Source organism: Lolium rigidum, chromosome 4 (genome assembly GCF_022539505.1).
Source record: "Lolium rigidum isolate FL_2022 chromosome 4, APGP_CSIRO_Lrig_0.1, whole genome shotgun sequence".
Classification (NCBI taxonomy): domain Eukaryota; kingdom Viridiplantae; phylum Streptophyta; class Magnoliopsida; order Poales; family Poaceae; genus Lolium; species Lolium rigidum.
Genome location: NC_061511.1, coordinates 211631518 through 211648163, shown reverse-complemented (window position 1 = coordinate 211648163; position 16646 = coordinate 211631518). Strand labels below are relative to the sequence as shown.

At 44.0% G+C, this 16646-nt stretch overlaps 2 protein-coding genes across 2 annotated transcripts in view; one reads left to right on the top strand and one right to left on the bottom strand.

Annotated features, from left to right (window-relative positions):
- Positions 1 to 13145: 13145 nt before the first annotated feature.
- LOC124648184 (S-type anion channel SLAH2-like) lies at positions 13146 to 15384 on the bottom strand. Its single transcript, XM_047187987.1, has 3 exons — positions 14806 to 15384; positions 13481 to 14691; positions 13146 to 13266 (listed from the first exon to the last, which is right to left on the bottom strand). Exons 1-3 carry the CDS (start codon positions 15382 to 15384, stop codon positions 13146 to 13148), a joined length of 1911 nt encoding a protein of 636 aa, XP_047043943.1.
- A 325-nt stretch (positions 15385 to 15709) lies between these two features.
- Positions 15710 to 16646, top strand: part of LOC124648183 (probable protein ABIL4) — a 2014-nt gene continuing 1077 nt past the window's right edge. The window contains exon 1 of the mRNA XM_047187986.1: positions 15710 to 15747. Coding sequence (XP_047043942.1) covers positions 15710 to 15747 — 38 coding nt within the window. The remainder of the gene's footprint in view (positions 15748 to 16646) is intronic.

The window sequence follows — 16646 nt, the reverse complement described above, 5'->3', positions numbered from 1 at the left end:
CGCCATCTTCATCAACAGCTCGCTTGTCTCCCATGAGGAGGAGTAGTTCTCCATCGAGGCTCGGGGCTGTACCGGTAGCTATGTGGTTCATCTCTCTCCTATGTACTTCAATACAATAATCTCATGAGCTGCCTTACATGATTGAGATTCATATGATGATGCTTGTAATCTAGATGTCATTATGCTAGTCAAGTGGGTTTTACTTATGTGATCTCCGGAGACTCCTTGTCCCACGTGTGTAAAGGTGACAGTGTGTGCACCGTGTGGGTCTCTTAGGCTATATTTCACGGAATACTTATTCACCGTTATGAATGGCGTAGTGAAGTGCTTATTTATATCTCGTTTATGATTGCAATGTGTTTTGTATCACAATTTATCCATGTGCTACTCTAGTGATGTTATTAAAGTAGTTTATTCCTCCCGCACGGTGTAATGGTGACGAGTGTGTGCATCCGTGTTAGTACTTGGCGTAGGCTATGATTATGATCTCTTGTAGATTATGAAGTTAACTATTGCTATGATGGTATTGATGTGATCTATTTCTCCTACATAGTGTGAAGGTGACAGTGTGCATGCTCGTGTTAGTACTTGGTTTAGTCGTGTTGGTCTTTCATGCACTCTAAGGTTATTTAAATATGAACATTGAATTGTGGAGCTTGTTAACTCCGGCATTGAGGGTTCGTGTAATCCTACGCAATGTGTTCATCATCCAACAAGAGAGTGTAGAGTATGCATTTATCTATTCTGTTATGTGATCAAAGTTGAGAGTGTCCACTAGTGAAAGTCTAATCCCTAGGCCTTGTTCCTAAATATCGCTATCGCTTGCTTGTTTACTTTTTTACTGCGTTACTACGCTTGTTTACTTGTCTCGGGCAAAGCACTTTTCGGTGCCGTTGCCACTGCTCATACTTATTTATACCACATGTATTTCACTATCTCTTCGCCGAACTAGTGCACCTATTAGGTGTGTTGGGGACACAAGAGACTTCTTGCTTTGTGGTTGCGAGGTTGCATGAGAGGGATATCTTTGACCTCTTCCTCCCTGAGATCGATAAACCTTGGGTGATCCACTTAAGGGAAACTTGCTGCTGTTCTACAAACCTCTGCTCTTGGAGGCCCAACACTGTCTACAAGAATAGAAGCTCCCGTAGACATCACCCCTCCTCCACCTCATCTCCCGCATACGCTTAGCGAAGCTCCGCCGGAGATCTTCATCGACACCACCACCACGCCGTCGTGCTGCCGGGATTCCAAGGAGGATCTACTACTTCCGCTGCCCGCTGGAACAGGGAGAAGGACGTCGTCTTCATCAACACCGAACGTGTGACCGAGTACGGAGGTGCTGCCCGATTGTGGCACCGTCAAGATCTTCTACGCGCTTTTGAAAGCGGCAAGTGATCATCTTTTGCACCAACGAGATCTAATCTCGTATGCTTTGGAAATATTCAAGGGCTAGTCTCGTTCATCCCCTTGTTGCTACCATCTTCTAGATTGCATCTTGGCTTGGATTGCGTTCTCGCGGTAGGAAATTTTTTGTTTTCTATGCTACGAATCCCATCAGTAGTATCAGAGCCGTGTTTATGCATAGATTGGTTGCACGTGTAGAACACAATTGTTTTGTGGGCGTTGATGCTTTGTTGTCTTTAGTTTGAGTACTTTGCATCTTTGTGGCATAGTGGGATGAAGCTGCTCGGGCTAACTTTACATGACCGCGTTCATGAGATTTGCTCCACGCTCGACATGCAACTAGTATTGCATAAGTGGCTTTGCGGGTGTCTCGTCTCTCCTACTATAGTGAAGATTCAATTTACTCTTCTATTGACAACACTAGTATCACCGTTGTGGTTCATGTTCGTAGGTAGATTAGATCTTACTCGAAAACCCTAAACCACGTAAAATATGCAAACCAAATTAGAGACGTCTAACTTGTTTTTGCAGGGTTTGGTGATGTGATATGGCCATAATGTGATGATGAATATGTATGAGATGATCATTATTGTATTGTGGCAACCGGCAGGAGCCTTATGGTTATCTTTAAATTTCATGTTGAGTAGTATTTCAAAGAAGTTGTAATAGTTGCTACATGGGAGAACAATCATGAAGACAACGCCATTGACCTTGACGCTACACCGACGATGATGGAGATCATGCCCGTTGATGATGGAGATCATGTCCGTGCTTTGGAGATGAAGATCAAAGGCGCAAAGACAAAGGGGGCATATCATATCACATATGAATTGCATGTGATGTTAATCCTTTTTATGCATCTTATTTTGCTTAGATCGCGACGGTAGCATTATAAGATGATCCCTCTCACTAAAATATCAAGATAATAAAGTGTTCATCCTTAGTAGCACCGTTGCCAAGATTTGTCGTTTCGAAGCATCTCGTGATGATCGGGTGTGATAGATTCAACAAGTGCATACAACGGGTGCAAGCCAGTTTTGCACACGCGGATACTAAGGTTGCCTTGACGAGACTAGCATGTACAGGCATGGTCTCGGAACACGTGATACCGAAAGGTAGAGCATGAATCATATGATTGATATGATGAACACTTTGAGTGTTCGCCATTGAAGTTACATCTTGTCTCGTGATGATCGGACTTGGTGTGGTGGATTTGGTTCGTGTGATCACTAAGACAACTCGAGGATATTGTTTTGAGTGGGAGTTCACCTAGTTTTTAATTTTGTTGAATTAAAATTTGAACTCAATTTTTCATAAACTTAGTCTAAACTATTGCAAATATATGTTGTAGATCATGGCGTCCCCAATCAATTTTAACCAGTTCCTAGAGAAAGAAAAGCTTAAGAGCAACGGTAGCAACTTCACCGATCGGTTCCGTCATGTGAGGATTTTCCTCGTTGGTGGAAACCTGCAATATGTGCTTGATGCACCGGTAGGTGACCCTCCTGCAGAAACTGAAACCGATGAAGTAAAGAATGTTTACGCGACTCGGAAAACTCGGTACTCTCAAGTTCAGTGTGCCATCCTATGCAGTTTGGAAGCCGATCTTCAAAAACGTTTTGAGCACCACGATCCTCATGAGTTGGTCAATGAGCTGAAAGCTATCTTTGAAACTCATGTGGCCGTGGAATGCTATGAAGCATCGAAACATTTCTTCAGTTGCATGATGGAAGAAGGCAGCTCCGTTAGTGAGCACATGCTCGCCATGACCGGGCATGCGAAGAAACTCAGTGACTTGGGAATAGTGATTCCTAACGGATCGTGGATTAATCGTGTTCTTCAATCACTCGCCACCTAGTTACAAGAATTTTGTGATGAACTACAATATGCGGAACATGAACAAAGAGTTACACGAACTCTTCGCCATGTTGAAATCTGCTGAGATTGAGATAAAGAAAGAGCACCAAGTGTTGATGGTCAACAAGACCTCCAGTTCAAGAAACGGGGCAAGTCTAAAGGCAAATTCAAGAAGGGTGGCAAGAAAGCTGCCACGCCTCTCGTGAAACCTAAGAGCGGCCCTAAGCCCGATGCTTGAGTGCTATTACCGCAAGGAGAAGGGACACTGGAAGCGTAATTGCTCCAAGTATTTGGCTGATCCGAAGAGCGGCCTTGTCAAGAAGAAGAAAGGTATATACGATATACATGTTATAGATGTTTATCTTACTTGGTTCTCGTACTAGTACCTGGGTATTTGATACTGGTTCGGTTGCTCATATTTTTAACTCGAAACAGGAACTACGGAATAAACGAAGACTATTGAAGGATGAAGTGACGATGCGCGTTGGAAATGGATCCAAGGTCGATGTGATCGCTGTCGGCACACTCCCTCTACATCTACCTTCGGGATTAGTTTTAAACCTCAATAATTGTTATTTTGTACCCGCGTTGAGCATGAACATTATATCTAGATCTTGTTTAATGCAAGACGGTTATTCATTCAAGTCTGAGAATAATGGTTGTTCTATTTTTATGAATAATATCTTTTATGGTCAAGCACCTGAAAAGAATGGTTTATTTCTATTAAATCTCGATAGTAGTGATACACATGTTCATAACATTGATGCTAAGCGAATTAAATTGAATGATAATTCTACTTATATGTGGCACTGTCGTCTTGGTCATATTGGAGTGAAACGCATGAAGAAACTCCATACCGATGGATTACTTGAATCACTTGACTTTGAGTCACTTGATAGATGCGAAGCATGTCTAATGGGAAAAATGACTAAGACTCCATTCTCTGGTATTATGGAGCGAGCTACAGACTTATTGGAAATCATACATACCGATGTATGCGGACCAATGAGTGTAGCCTCGCGCGGTGGTTATCGTTATGTTCTAACCTTCACAGATGATCTGAGTAGATATGGGTATATCTATTTCATGAAACATAAATCCGAAACTTTCGAGAAGTTTAAGGAATTCCAAAGTGAAGTAGAAAATCAACGTAACAAGAATTAAATTTCTACGATCTGATCGCGGAGGTGAATATCTGAGTTATGAGTTTAGCATGCATTTAAAGAAATGCGGAATACTTTCACAATTGACACTGCCGGGAACACCACAACAAAATGGTGTGTCCGAACGTCGTAATCGAACTCTCTTAGATATGGTTCGTTCTATGATGTATCTTACTGATTTGCCGTTATCATTTTGGAGTTATGCATTAGAGACAGCTGCATTCAATTTAAATAGGGCACCATCTAAATCCGTTGAAACGACACCGTATGAATTATGGTTTAATAAGAAACCTAAGCTGTCGTTCCTAAAAGTTTGGGGTTGCGAAGCCTATGTAAAAAGTTACAACCGGACAAGCTAGAACCCAAAGCGGAGAAATGCATCTTCATAGGATACCCTAAGGAAACTATAGGGTACACTTTCTATCACAGATCCGAAGGCAAAATCTTTGTTGCTAAGAACGGAACCTTTCTTGAGAAAGAATTTCTCACTAAAGAAGCGACTGGAAGAAAAGTAGAACTCGACGAGATTACTGAATCTTCTCTCATTGATCAAAGTAGCGCAGTACCGGAAGTTGTTCCTGTACCGCCTGCACCGGTAACAGAGGAAGCTAATGATAATGATCATGAAACTTCGAACGAGATAACTACTGAACCTCGCAGATCGACAAGGGAACGTGTCACTCCTGATTGGTATGATTCTTGTCTAAATGTCATGATTGTGGACAACAATAATGAAGACCCTGCGACGTATGAAGAAGCGATGATGAGCCCAGATTCCAACAAATGGCAAGAAGCCATGAAATCCGAAATGGGATCCATGTATGATAACAAAGTGTGGACTTTGGTAGACTTACCTGATAGCCGCAAGGCTGTCGAGAATAAATGGATCTTCAAAATAAAAACATATGCTGATGGTAATATTACTGTCTATAAAGCTCGACTTGTCGCAAAGGGTTTTCGACAAATTCAAGGTGTTGACTACGATGAGACTTTCTCACCTGTAGCGAAGCTAAAGTCTGTGAGGTTTTTGTTAGCAATAGCTGCATTTTTCGATTATGAGATTTGGCAGATGGATGTCAAAACGGCGTTCCTTAATGGAGACATTGAGGAAGAGTTGTATATGGTACAACCCAAAGGTTTTGTCGATCCTAAAAATGCTGACAAGGTGTGCAAACTTCAGCGTTCAATTTATGGATCTGAAGCAAGCATCCAGAAGTTGGAACCGACGCTTTGATAAGGTGATCAAAGACTTCGGGTTTATACGGTGTCATGGAGAGGCTCGTATTTACAAGAAAGTGAGTGGGAGCTCGTAGCATTCACGATATTATATGTAGATGACATATTATTGATTGGGAATGATATAGAACTATTAAGCAGTGTAAAAGGTTATTTGAATAATAGTTTTTCAATGAAAGACCTTGGTGAAGCATCGTACATTTTAGGCATCAAGATTTATGACTCCGCCTGAGTGATGCTACTTTTTCTCTTCTGTAATAAGTTACCCTTGCATCGGAATGTTTGGATGCTTTGTTTATAAGTTTTATTCGACACTTGAAACTATTTTCGAAGGATTTTTGTAAAGTGAATGTTTTGTTTGGAGGCGATACATTTGCCACTTTTGACAAAAATATCAACACCTCACAAATTGTCTTCAAAGGTCGGTGGTGGTTTGTCGCCTAATCTGCAAATCTCGATGCACTAGTCTTTTTGACATCGGTATTGTGATGCCTTTTATGAAAGATATCGGGAGCAAAAAAATGATTGATCAGCTCATGTAGCGGGTCCGATGAGCCCGGAGTAATCACAACCTTGCTACAATCGATGATGTATGTTTTTTAGTGGTAACCCCCGAGTAAATCGAGGAAACTATACCCGTCATTGACTCCGTTGCTCTTGAGTACCTCCATTGTTTTATGTACCGGTGTGGGCCTTCCATAAGTTTTTTTATCCTTGCCATTAGCAACACTCGCATGTTCCCTGAGGCTTTGGCATAAGATGATGTGTATTGTTTTTTATAGAACCCTTTGACTAATCAACCTTTGCAGCACTCGCATGTTCCATGAGGCTTAGGCGATAGTTTTGGGCATAATCAGCACATGCGATTCCTAATATTTTTTATCATGTTCGTTTACTGCGCTTTATGTCTCAAAGTTGACGCTCGCATTATTGTGCGAGAAGGAAAGATTTCAGAAAATTGTTCGGGTGTCCCGAAGAAATTAAAGGATCATACGAACAAAACTTGAACCTTTATTAATAAGTCTATGACGATAATATAAGCTAGTATGGCTATGGCTTAAGTAAGCCTTATTGACAGTCAAATCCTATGAAGATAAAGATGTATGCTGCCACTTGTCTCCTTAAGTAAGAGAAGGGTCCTTCTTCTCTTGATCCTTGCTTGCCAAGGTGCCGATAGTTTTCGAAGCGCCAGCGATTGCTAGGGCAGTGCCGATAGTTTCTGTAGGAACGCTGGCAATTGCTGCCAAAGAATTAGCACCTTCTTCTAAAGCTTTGTTTTCTGTTTTTGTAACCTAAATAGTTGCTACTGCAGAACCATCCGGTTGTTTCTTCGTCTTCTTGCCGCTATCAACCTCCTTAAGCTTGGAATCTTGAATAGTCAACTGCTTAGAGTGAAAATCGCACTACAAGAGATCTGATATACTGTGACGAAAATCCTCATGACGGTGACCCGTAACGTCATAGAATATCATAACGTGTGACGTTTTACCTCTAGCGTCATGGATTCCAAAAGTCCGTGACGACCGCACAATCACCGTCACACATTAGCATATTCTGTGACGATCTCGATAGCTTCCATGACGAGCATGGACGGGTCACAAAAAAGTTGCAATTGGTATACTAGCTAGCGAGAGAACCGTCGAGGCTGGATCCACATGCCAAGGAGGAATTCAGGGACATCAACAATGTATACAACTAGACCAACATGGGATCCTTCATATGGAACCCATAAATTTTGTTTTATTTTCATTTTTTATATCGTAGTACATGTCACTTGCTCTCCTCGCACACCTATTTTAAGCATAACTCCCCCCATATACTATGCGTCGAAGAGAACATATAACATTTTTTCCAATTGGGATACTAGAAGAAAAAAAGACTATATGTTAAAACATACACGGAGTGAAGTCTTATGTGAGATGGAGGCGGCCTCGCAATGCTATTGGTTTCAAGATTCTTCCTTTCATCTAAATATCATCTTTTAGAGAAAATACACAAATATGATGACCGTTTCTCCCAAGTGCTATCTTATGTGACAGTGTGGCACCTACATGGCCTCTTTACTTTTACAACAATCGCCAAGCACTAAAACTGTAGGGTCAATTATAAGATTTTAATCGTGCTATTTAAACCATCGCCAAACAAATGTACTTTCAACATCAATTTGCATATGGATCCGGATCAAGATGATGAAAATTTAACTTCATTTATCTTAATGAAATGAAAAAAATAAAATACTTTTTTGGGACCATGCAAATACTTTACGCCTTTCGGGTTTACTGGTTGGACCTTTGGACTTTCAGTTTTTATACGAATTAGTTATTTTCTGCTTTAAATTACATACAATGAACGAAAAAATTCAGTCTACCGAAATATCAATTCCCTCCTGTTTTCTCCAAAAAAAAAAAATCTTCCAATTTCCCCCCAAAACATCCTTTTCCCTCCAACAAACACATATTTCCCTCCATTTTTTCATTTTTTCGGCCGTAGCTAGCCTAGAGGCCCATCGGTCAGTTCCATTCCCCACAATCTTATCCTGCACGGAGTCATCCACTCTCCATTTTCCTGCTCCTCTTCCGCCGCTTCTCGTCATTGTCCAGATCGGTGGAGCCCTCCGATTCAACCGCCCCAACCTGCTGCATCGCAGCGGCCGCCGGCCTCCCCTCCGATCCACCTCGCTGCTGCGTTGCCGCTGGCCTCACCTACGAACAACCCCGCGCCAACCTGCTGCATCTCCGCCGCCGGCCTAACCTGCGGAATCGAAACCGCCCGACTAACCTGCAACGTTATTCTCCGCGCCCCTTCCTGATGCCGTCCTCAGATTCCACAGCTGGTCTGAACGCCTCTTCCTCTCTTGATTCAGTTCTAAAATAAGATAGCAGTTTTTCCCTTTGGTGGCTGGATTTGGAAGTTAAAATCAGTATTAGCTGTTTCTTGGTTTTCTATTTCGAAAATCAGAGCTTCACATGTAACTTGCAGAGATATGTTTATGTATTTTTGTTTCATGAATGGCATGATCAAATATACAGAGGCGAAATGCTTTATATGACAGACAACATGATAAAATTCTACAGTGGTATAGTGAAGAAAAATACTATGGACTGTTGTTTCAAAAAAGCTACATCTTATTATTAGAGTCAATTGCATGGTTCCTAGTGCAAAACTTCTCTTTGTTTCGCTACCACTTTTGGCACTTCTCCCACTGCTCAATTCTTGACAACGGTATAAAATAGTGATATGGATATGACAATCAGCTGACCATAACATGCTAGTCCTGCTCTATGACGTATCATTGTAGAGTAGCTAATTCCTTTTATTCAGAAACCTGTATTGGTACTCGAGCAGATTGGAGAAACCATTTGCAGGCACGAAGTCTGTAGAAAAAAACAAGACTTTTAGCAGGTATTCTGCTCTGTTGACGCACACATACTAGAATACATCATCACCAGGTACTTTCCTTAGCTAATTCCTTCTCAGTCAATCCATTATTTTTTGTTTGTCTTACATTCGAATAGCAATATTGAGATGTCCGTTGGTTATAGGAATTATGCAGAGAAGTAGAACAAGTATCTACCTTATTACCTAATCTCAACGTGACTTCTATTAGATTACCTACAGTGTGTTCTTTTACAGAGAGTAGCTCATATTTTAACTGAGAATTGCGTCTGTAATTCCATGCTCTCTGTATTTTAAGTAGTTTGGTTCAGAGTTTTATTCAAATCAACGTAGAGTCAAGCATGCTATCATATAAATCTAATCGCTATACGGTCAGAATGCAAATGACAAACAGATGTGCAAAGGTTAGGATGGTGGGAGTGCCTCCGAATATGAGCCCAATGATGATGGGGAGGCTGATGATGCCGATGAGGTATCTGGGGAGAATAGAAGCAGTAGCCAGCTCTACATATGTCGAAGAAAAGGTACTATGTCCTAATGTCATACATAGTAGATAATGCCTTTCTTTCTAACATGTTCATGAATATTTTAGATAATGTCATACATAGTAAATAATGCAGATGAGATTTTCCGATTAATGGTTTCCTTTCTTTCGGGTGGGTGTTGCTGAGTTCATTAACATTTTAAAGGAAAAAAGAGAGCAGGAATAGTCATTTTTAAGTCTATCAAAACAGAGTATCTATTGACTAATTATTCTTGACAGGTTTGTAAGCACACAAAAATTATGCATTGTTTCTCAAATCTTATAATCATATTTAGCTAACTAAAAGCAAGTGAATCATCTGCTCTTGTCAAGTGACCTTTTGTTTTGCAGTCATACGTGTTGCACACAAGACTGTAGTATACATATGTTAACTAGCTGAATAGAGACACACATCTCTACTTATTTGTTTGCTAGCATAGAATCAGTGTGACTATGTTAATGAGTGTTGTGTGCACACGATTGTCTAAAAGAATTTTGGAGTTCAGAACTGAAGTGAACTATGCGATCTCTGAAAATTATAGTGCAATCTAAAAGTTAGAACTGCTATAGCAGTGCTCTGTTTATGATCATCTTGTTGTGTGCTTGAGTCATGCTGTTATTAGAGTAGAAAGTTAAGGAGTTAACTTGTTTAGTACAAGTGCAGATCTGTACATAGTAGTCAAATAGTTTCAAATTTAAGTTCGCCAACGCGCCTTGACTTGGCCCCAAACTGAACAGCCTTGCCAGTACAGCACAGAACGCCTTCATATCAGGGAGAACACTTCACGACAACTTTGTTCTAGTCAAGAATTCTGCACGCTTGCTACACCAGCTCGGGGCTCCGCGGATTCTGCTCAAGCTTGACTTGGCGCCTGCGTTTGTCTCCCTCTCTTGGCCCTTCCTCTTCGAGGTGCTGCGGCAATATGGTTTCAGCGAGAAGTTCCTTGGATGGCTTGCTATCTTGCTGGTTGTTGCTATGTTGTGGCTGTTTGCTATGCGGCTGGTTGTTTCCGTGCTTCTGGCTGCTTGTTGTATTGCCTGGCTGTTTATGTGCTAGTGGAGCTACTTGATGACTTGTTGGTTATTTGCTCCATGAAAGACTATATTTTGTAAGTTTTTACGGCTCTTACAATGCTTTTGTAAGTTGAATGTATCGCCTTTATCTAACTTGACCAACGATGCTTTTTCTTCTATAGACTTGCTAGGAAACTACAAGCACAACCAGAAGATGAGCACCTTAGTATCTGGTACACACAGATTGTGGCTGAAATTCCATAGGAGCACATTTCCTCAAGCACCATTCTTTCTAACATGGGGTACCAATAAGACCTAGGAGGTCTAGGACACCAGCTATTGCAGAACGCATCCCAGAGTTGGAAGAAAAAGTTGAACAACAGAAGAGCGGCAATAGAGGCAAATGTGATGTACCAACAACTTAGAGAGTTAAAATGCAATAGGATGCACTTGAATAGATGTAAAGGAAGCGATAAGAACTGTCAGCTACGAAGAAGAGCTAAGAAGCATATGAAAAGAAGCAAGATGAACACCACAACTTTATCAGCTTCCTCGCAGGGAAACATGCAACTCAAAACTACGGACCATAGTTGATGGTGCTATTCTAACATGAACTTAGTTTGCTTGTTTCCAGTGATGTCAATTTTCTAGTGCAACCTATTCAGTTATGTACCATGATATTTGGTGACTAAGATATATATTGAGATTTTAATGGTAATTGATTATATTTGTCATATGTATTCAAAATTAATTTTAATTCACAATCTAATGTATATTATATTAAAAAATTATTAATTAATATTACATACAAAAGCAACTCTAGAAATAATACTTATTTATTGCAAAAATAATTATGAAATTATATAAGGAATAAATATTTATTTTCGGGAAAAATAAAAAATGCATAAATACCAATATTTTCTAATTTAAATAAATAACATAATTCACATCTGTGACGCTCATCAGTGACGTTTCCAGCCATTGGATGCCATCCTAGGTGCTGACATCACACATGACATCATCTATACCCAGTGACGTTTTTTCGCGCGCCGCGTCACGAGAGAGTAATCTGTGACGGGGATTCCGTGACGATGCTTGTGACGCTCAAACTACGTCACAGAGGGGTCTTCCATGACGTTTATTGCTATTGCATGACGTTTTGAGCTCGTCACAGTATATCAGATCTCTTGTAGTGTCGGCAGATTTTTCTTCGTTTTTTACCCCAAACTTAGCAGCGATCTTCTGGAACTCCCGATCACAATGATCCGAACGAGAGAAACTTCCATGAACCGTAATATTGGTCCTATTGTTGCCTGGCATATTAAGTTTCAAGTACGCGTAGTGCGGTATGGCCATAAATTTAGCGTAAGCTGGCCTTCCCAAGATAGCGTGGTACTGTGATTCCCAATTCACTACCTCGAATTCGATCCTTTCCTTCCTGAAATTGTGAGGTTTCCCGGAGATTACATTCAATGAGATTCTACTGAGAGGGTACGCTGGTGAAGTTGGGATAATGCCATGGAAACATGTATTAGATTCTTGCAACATGTCGATGGTAATGCTCATATTTTTAACTGTGCTTGCGAATATCAGATTCAATCCGCTTCCACCATCCATAAATACTTTGCTCATATTGAATCCTCTAATCTGTGCTTCGACTACCAAGGCTACATGACCCGACCTTGGGACAGATATCGGGTAGTCGGCCCTGCTGAACAAGATGCTCTGTGCAGACCAATCGATGTATTCTGGGACGTTAGCCATAGTGCTCTCTGCAAGGTTTATCTCTTGTGTGAAATTCTTCATTTCTCTCCTAGATACGCCAGTTTTATGGTTCATACTCATCTGTCCTCGGGGTGGAGGAAAAGCATCATTAGAGGCACGGTTTTGAACTAGCTGATTTTGATGCTGAGGTGGAGGCGGTGGGTTCGGGAGCTATGCCTGCCCCTTCCCCGGCTCGTAGAACTTCTGAATATCCAGGAACTGTCGACAGTCCCTGAGGAGATGGCTTGATTTTTGGTGTTATCCTTCGGGTCGAAGTACGAGTGTATGTAACAAGGAGCGTTCAACTGCTCGGCAAAAGGTAGCTCCGGGACCCGAGGTGGCCGTTCCCTGTAGGTGCCATGATTTCCTCGAGAACCGCTTCCGTTTCCATCAGGACGATCGTCACGCTTGTCCCGGCGCTGATCATCGTACCGATCATCGCGTCGGTCAGAGTATCCTGCAGCTAAAATATTGGTGTCTTCATACTCCGGGAAAAGAGTCGATGGATTTATAAAACCCGGTAAAACGAAATAGGGTTTGAAAATTTATAGTGACATCATAACGATATAAACATAAAACTTCTTTGCATCGGCTCTCAACTACCGTGCCCCGCTGGATGCACTGGCCTTCTGATGCAACTATTCTTGGGGATCCCCAGGTCTGCCTGGTGCAGCGACGGTGAATTAGATCAGTGCATGTCGCGGTGCTCTAGGCTTGGTGTTTTGGTCGTTGTGGATGGAGACCGGTGAGGTGTGGTGGAGCTGAACATATGGTTGGAACGAAGCCTAGCGTGGTGGATGGGAGGAGTAGGTGGCTAGGACGGCGCTGGTGCTGCTAATTTGTACGGGAGGAGCAGGGTACACGGCGGCGCCAATGGCTGCTCCGTAGCGAAGCACGAGCTTTTTCCTAGTGAATAACTCAAATATGAAGTACTGTATAACCATTAAATTTATTAATACATCAACAATTAATTTCCGCAATACAAATTGCTCAAGGATATCGCTGCCTAATTCGCAGCGATGAAAAAGAAAGAAAAACAGACAAAAGAGTTACTTTCTACAAGTTTATACAGTACTACTAATTTTCGCGCGCGCAACATGTTGCGCGTCGACCATCTAACGGTCTGCTGATCCGCCTTCCCTGTGACTCGTCGGAACTGCTGCTCGTCCTAGAGATGGAGCCGGAATCGTCGGAGTAGGCTCCGGTTCTCGAACTGGAATTGAAATTTGGGATGGAGAGGACGAGCTCCTTGACGTCTGTTCTGGACGACCGGAGGTGCGCAAGGATCTTGCTGAACTTGGGCTTCCGCCGCGTGATGGCGATGGACACGTCGTTGGGGAAAAGGTCCCCTGTCACGAAGGCGTGGTACACGGTGGTGGCAAGCACGCCGGTGACCGTGACGGCGGCGAGCACCGACAGCCCCACCGCCAGCGTCCGCGTTACCATGTTGTCCACCTCCGACGCGTACAGCACCGTGGCCAGCGCAACGCTGGTCATCGGGAATGTGTATGCCCACCAGGCCAGAGAGAACCTGAAGCCCCGGAATAGGTTGACGCGAACCACCAGCGACGCGTAGAGGAACATCGCGACGAAGTAGGCGAGCTTGGCGCCGCTGTTGAACTCGCCGGAGATCCTGGCCCAGGCCATGGACGCGACGCTCGGCGCGGCGACGAAGAGGAAGAACACCGGGTGCAGCTCCTTGGGCAGCTGCACGTTGGTGGGGAGCCGCTGGTAGAGGGTGACGAAGAGCACGGTGTAGTGCGCTAGCCCGACAGCGAAGAAGAAGATGGGAAGCTCCCGGAGGCCCATCCTGGCGCCGAGCAGCGCGCCCACGAAGTTGCCCACGACGGCGAGGTGGTTCGACGGGTTGGCCACCTTAGACAGGCGCCGCTCGCCCGAGGACATCCACTGGCCGTAGATCTTGAGGTCGAGGAAGAGGATGGGCACCATGAGGAAGTACCACACGACGTGGTGGATCTCGCCCACGGGCCGGGGCACGCCCTTGACGAGGAAGAGGCAGGCGATCCATGGCGCGAAGAAGAAGTTGACGCGCACCGGGTGGTGGAACTCGCGGCGGACGGCCTCGAAGTAGAAGACGACCTTGAGGAGGTAGGTGACGAAGACGAGTAGGGTGAGCGCGACGGAGACCCCCCAGAAGACGTGGTTGGCGATGGGGTGGACGCGGAGGAACGCCGTGGAGGGCTCCGTCTCGAGGGTCTTCCACAGCATCGCCTGGCTGCTCACGCCTAGGCACATCCCAAAGGCGCTGATCGGGAACCGGAGCAGGAACGGCCACAACTCGTCTTTCGGAAGTACCACCACCTCCGTCGACTGCAGGCGCACGTACAACCGGTGTTAGAAACGATGAGTAGTCGACAACGGTGCATGGGGTGTGTTGGCAGGAAAAGGTAGTAATAATGTATGTAATGGTTATGTGGTACGTACACGAAGGGTCTCGAGCTCGGGGCCTTCGAGGGCGGCGAAGTAACGGTCGGCGGTGGGGATGTCGTTGTCCTCGTCGGTGTCCTCCTCAGAGATATTGGACGAGGCGCCGTGGCCGTGCTCGACGTCTGCCGCGTCTGGTGCCGGGTCCCACGGTACGACCCCACGGAGTGCGGAGAGCTGGCGCTCGAGGCGGCCGGAGAAGGTCTTGAAGTGGTCGAACCGCCGGTCCCGCTCTCGCGTGCTGTCACTCCGCGTCACCGCCGGCGCCTCGCCACCCGCGCCTTTGGCCACCTCGGACGGCGGCGGCTCCGCGGGATGGTCGACATCCACCTTCGTCTCGGTCTGTGGCACCACGCTCACGCCGTGGACGGACGGTGGCGGCGGCATGCCGACCTGCGCGAGATGGAGCCCGGAAGGCGAGCCAGGCACGCTCAACGAAGCGGAGGACGGTGTGTCCATATGTCCTCCGAACGAAGGGACATGAGCCAGAAATGGCACCGGCGATGGAGCACATCCCGGAACACCGTCCTCCACCCCGGCATGCGCCTGGACGCCGATCATGTCATCCCTGGACGCCATGGCAACTCCAACACAACAGAAGCTAGCTAGCAAACCCCTGAAAGTTAATTCAACGAAATCAGCCATGAACTTAAGCGTTCATCATGGAGCCGCTTATATACAATATACATGGGTGTGCCTAACTGCATATGTTTTAGTTGACTGTCTCAATCACCTTAGAAAAATACTGCTGCTGCAGTTCAAAAAAATGCAACTCGATTCAGTTACATATTTCTGCACTTTTTTAACAGAAAAGTATAACTCAAACATTTTTTTTAAGTAATTTAGATTTAAGAAAATCTTAGTTGACTGAGAAATAGCAAAACTATATATATACGCATAGGCGATGACTGATGGATCGGTGCAAGTGGACGAGCCGACATGGTTTTAAATAGCCGGCTATAGCCTTTCAGGAGACCTGCCGCTGCAGCTATGCCCTTTGTAGGCTAAATGAGAAAAAACCGCTAATAGCCGGCTATAGCCTAATTTAGCCCCTGTTTAGCCTCTAATTTAGCCGCTAAACCTCCTGTATTCTGAATTTATGTTCTCTTTTATATTTTATTTCTTGTTTTCCAAATTTGCATTCAATATAATTAGATAAAACTTGTGAATTGAATATTTGAATACTTGTTTGCCTTGAAAAGTTAAATAAGTTGTATCACGAATCGCATTTGAGTCATAGTTTTCCTCTTCTTTTGGTAAGATATGATAAAAATATTTCAAATTTTTGAAAAGGGGCTAAATGGAATAGCCCCCTATAACCCACATATAGCCTTTTATAGCCTCTAAAATAATTGCGGCTAAATGAGATAGCCGGCTATTTTAAACTATGCGAGCCGGCGGTGAGTGATAAAAGGCACGTACCCGGCGGCAGCAGCGGCGGTTGCGCCGGAGTCCTCGATCCGCGCCTAGCTTGCAGGAGGACGGAATGCTTCTGTTTGCGTGCGTCGCCGGGAAGCTGCGCGGCCTTAACCTCTACTCGACGGAATGCAATCATATATATACAACGTGGTGCTCGCCGACAGTGACGATGACCGATGAGATCGAGAGCTGGAGCCGGCAGTTCTAGATATTTGGATCGCTTTTTATTTATATAATGATTCGATTCGGTGCACTTTGACCTGAATAGTTCTTTTTTTTTCTCAATATGTTCCATGCAGTTTCATTAACATACGAGGAAGTAGAGTTTGTTGTAAGTACAACGGAGTGTTACGAAGTTGAAATGACCAACAAAAGGACGCCAGGCCGCCAATCTAGAACTAGAATACAGTTAGTCAGTCGTC

Excerpts from the sequence above, each read along its gene's own strand:
- LOC124648184 (XM_047187987.1), bottom strand. The coding sequence starts at position 15,384 with ATGGCGTCCAGGGATGACATGATCGGCGTCCAGGCGCATGCCGGGGTG. Across the intron at positions 14,692-14,805 it reads CCGAGCTCGAGACCCTTCGT|TCGACGGAGGTGGTGGTACT; the intron begins GTACGTACCACA and ends GTGCGCCTGCAG. Across the intron at positions 13,267-13,480 it reads GGAAGGCGGATCAGCAGACC|GAAAAAGCTCGTGCTTCGCT; the intron begins GTTAGATGGTCG and ends GTTATTCACTAG.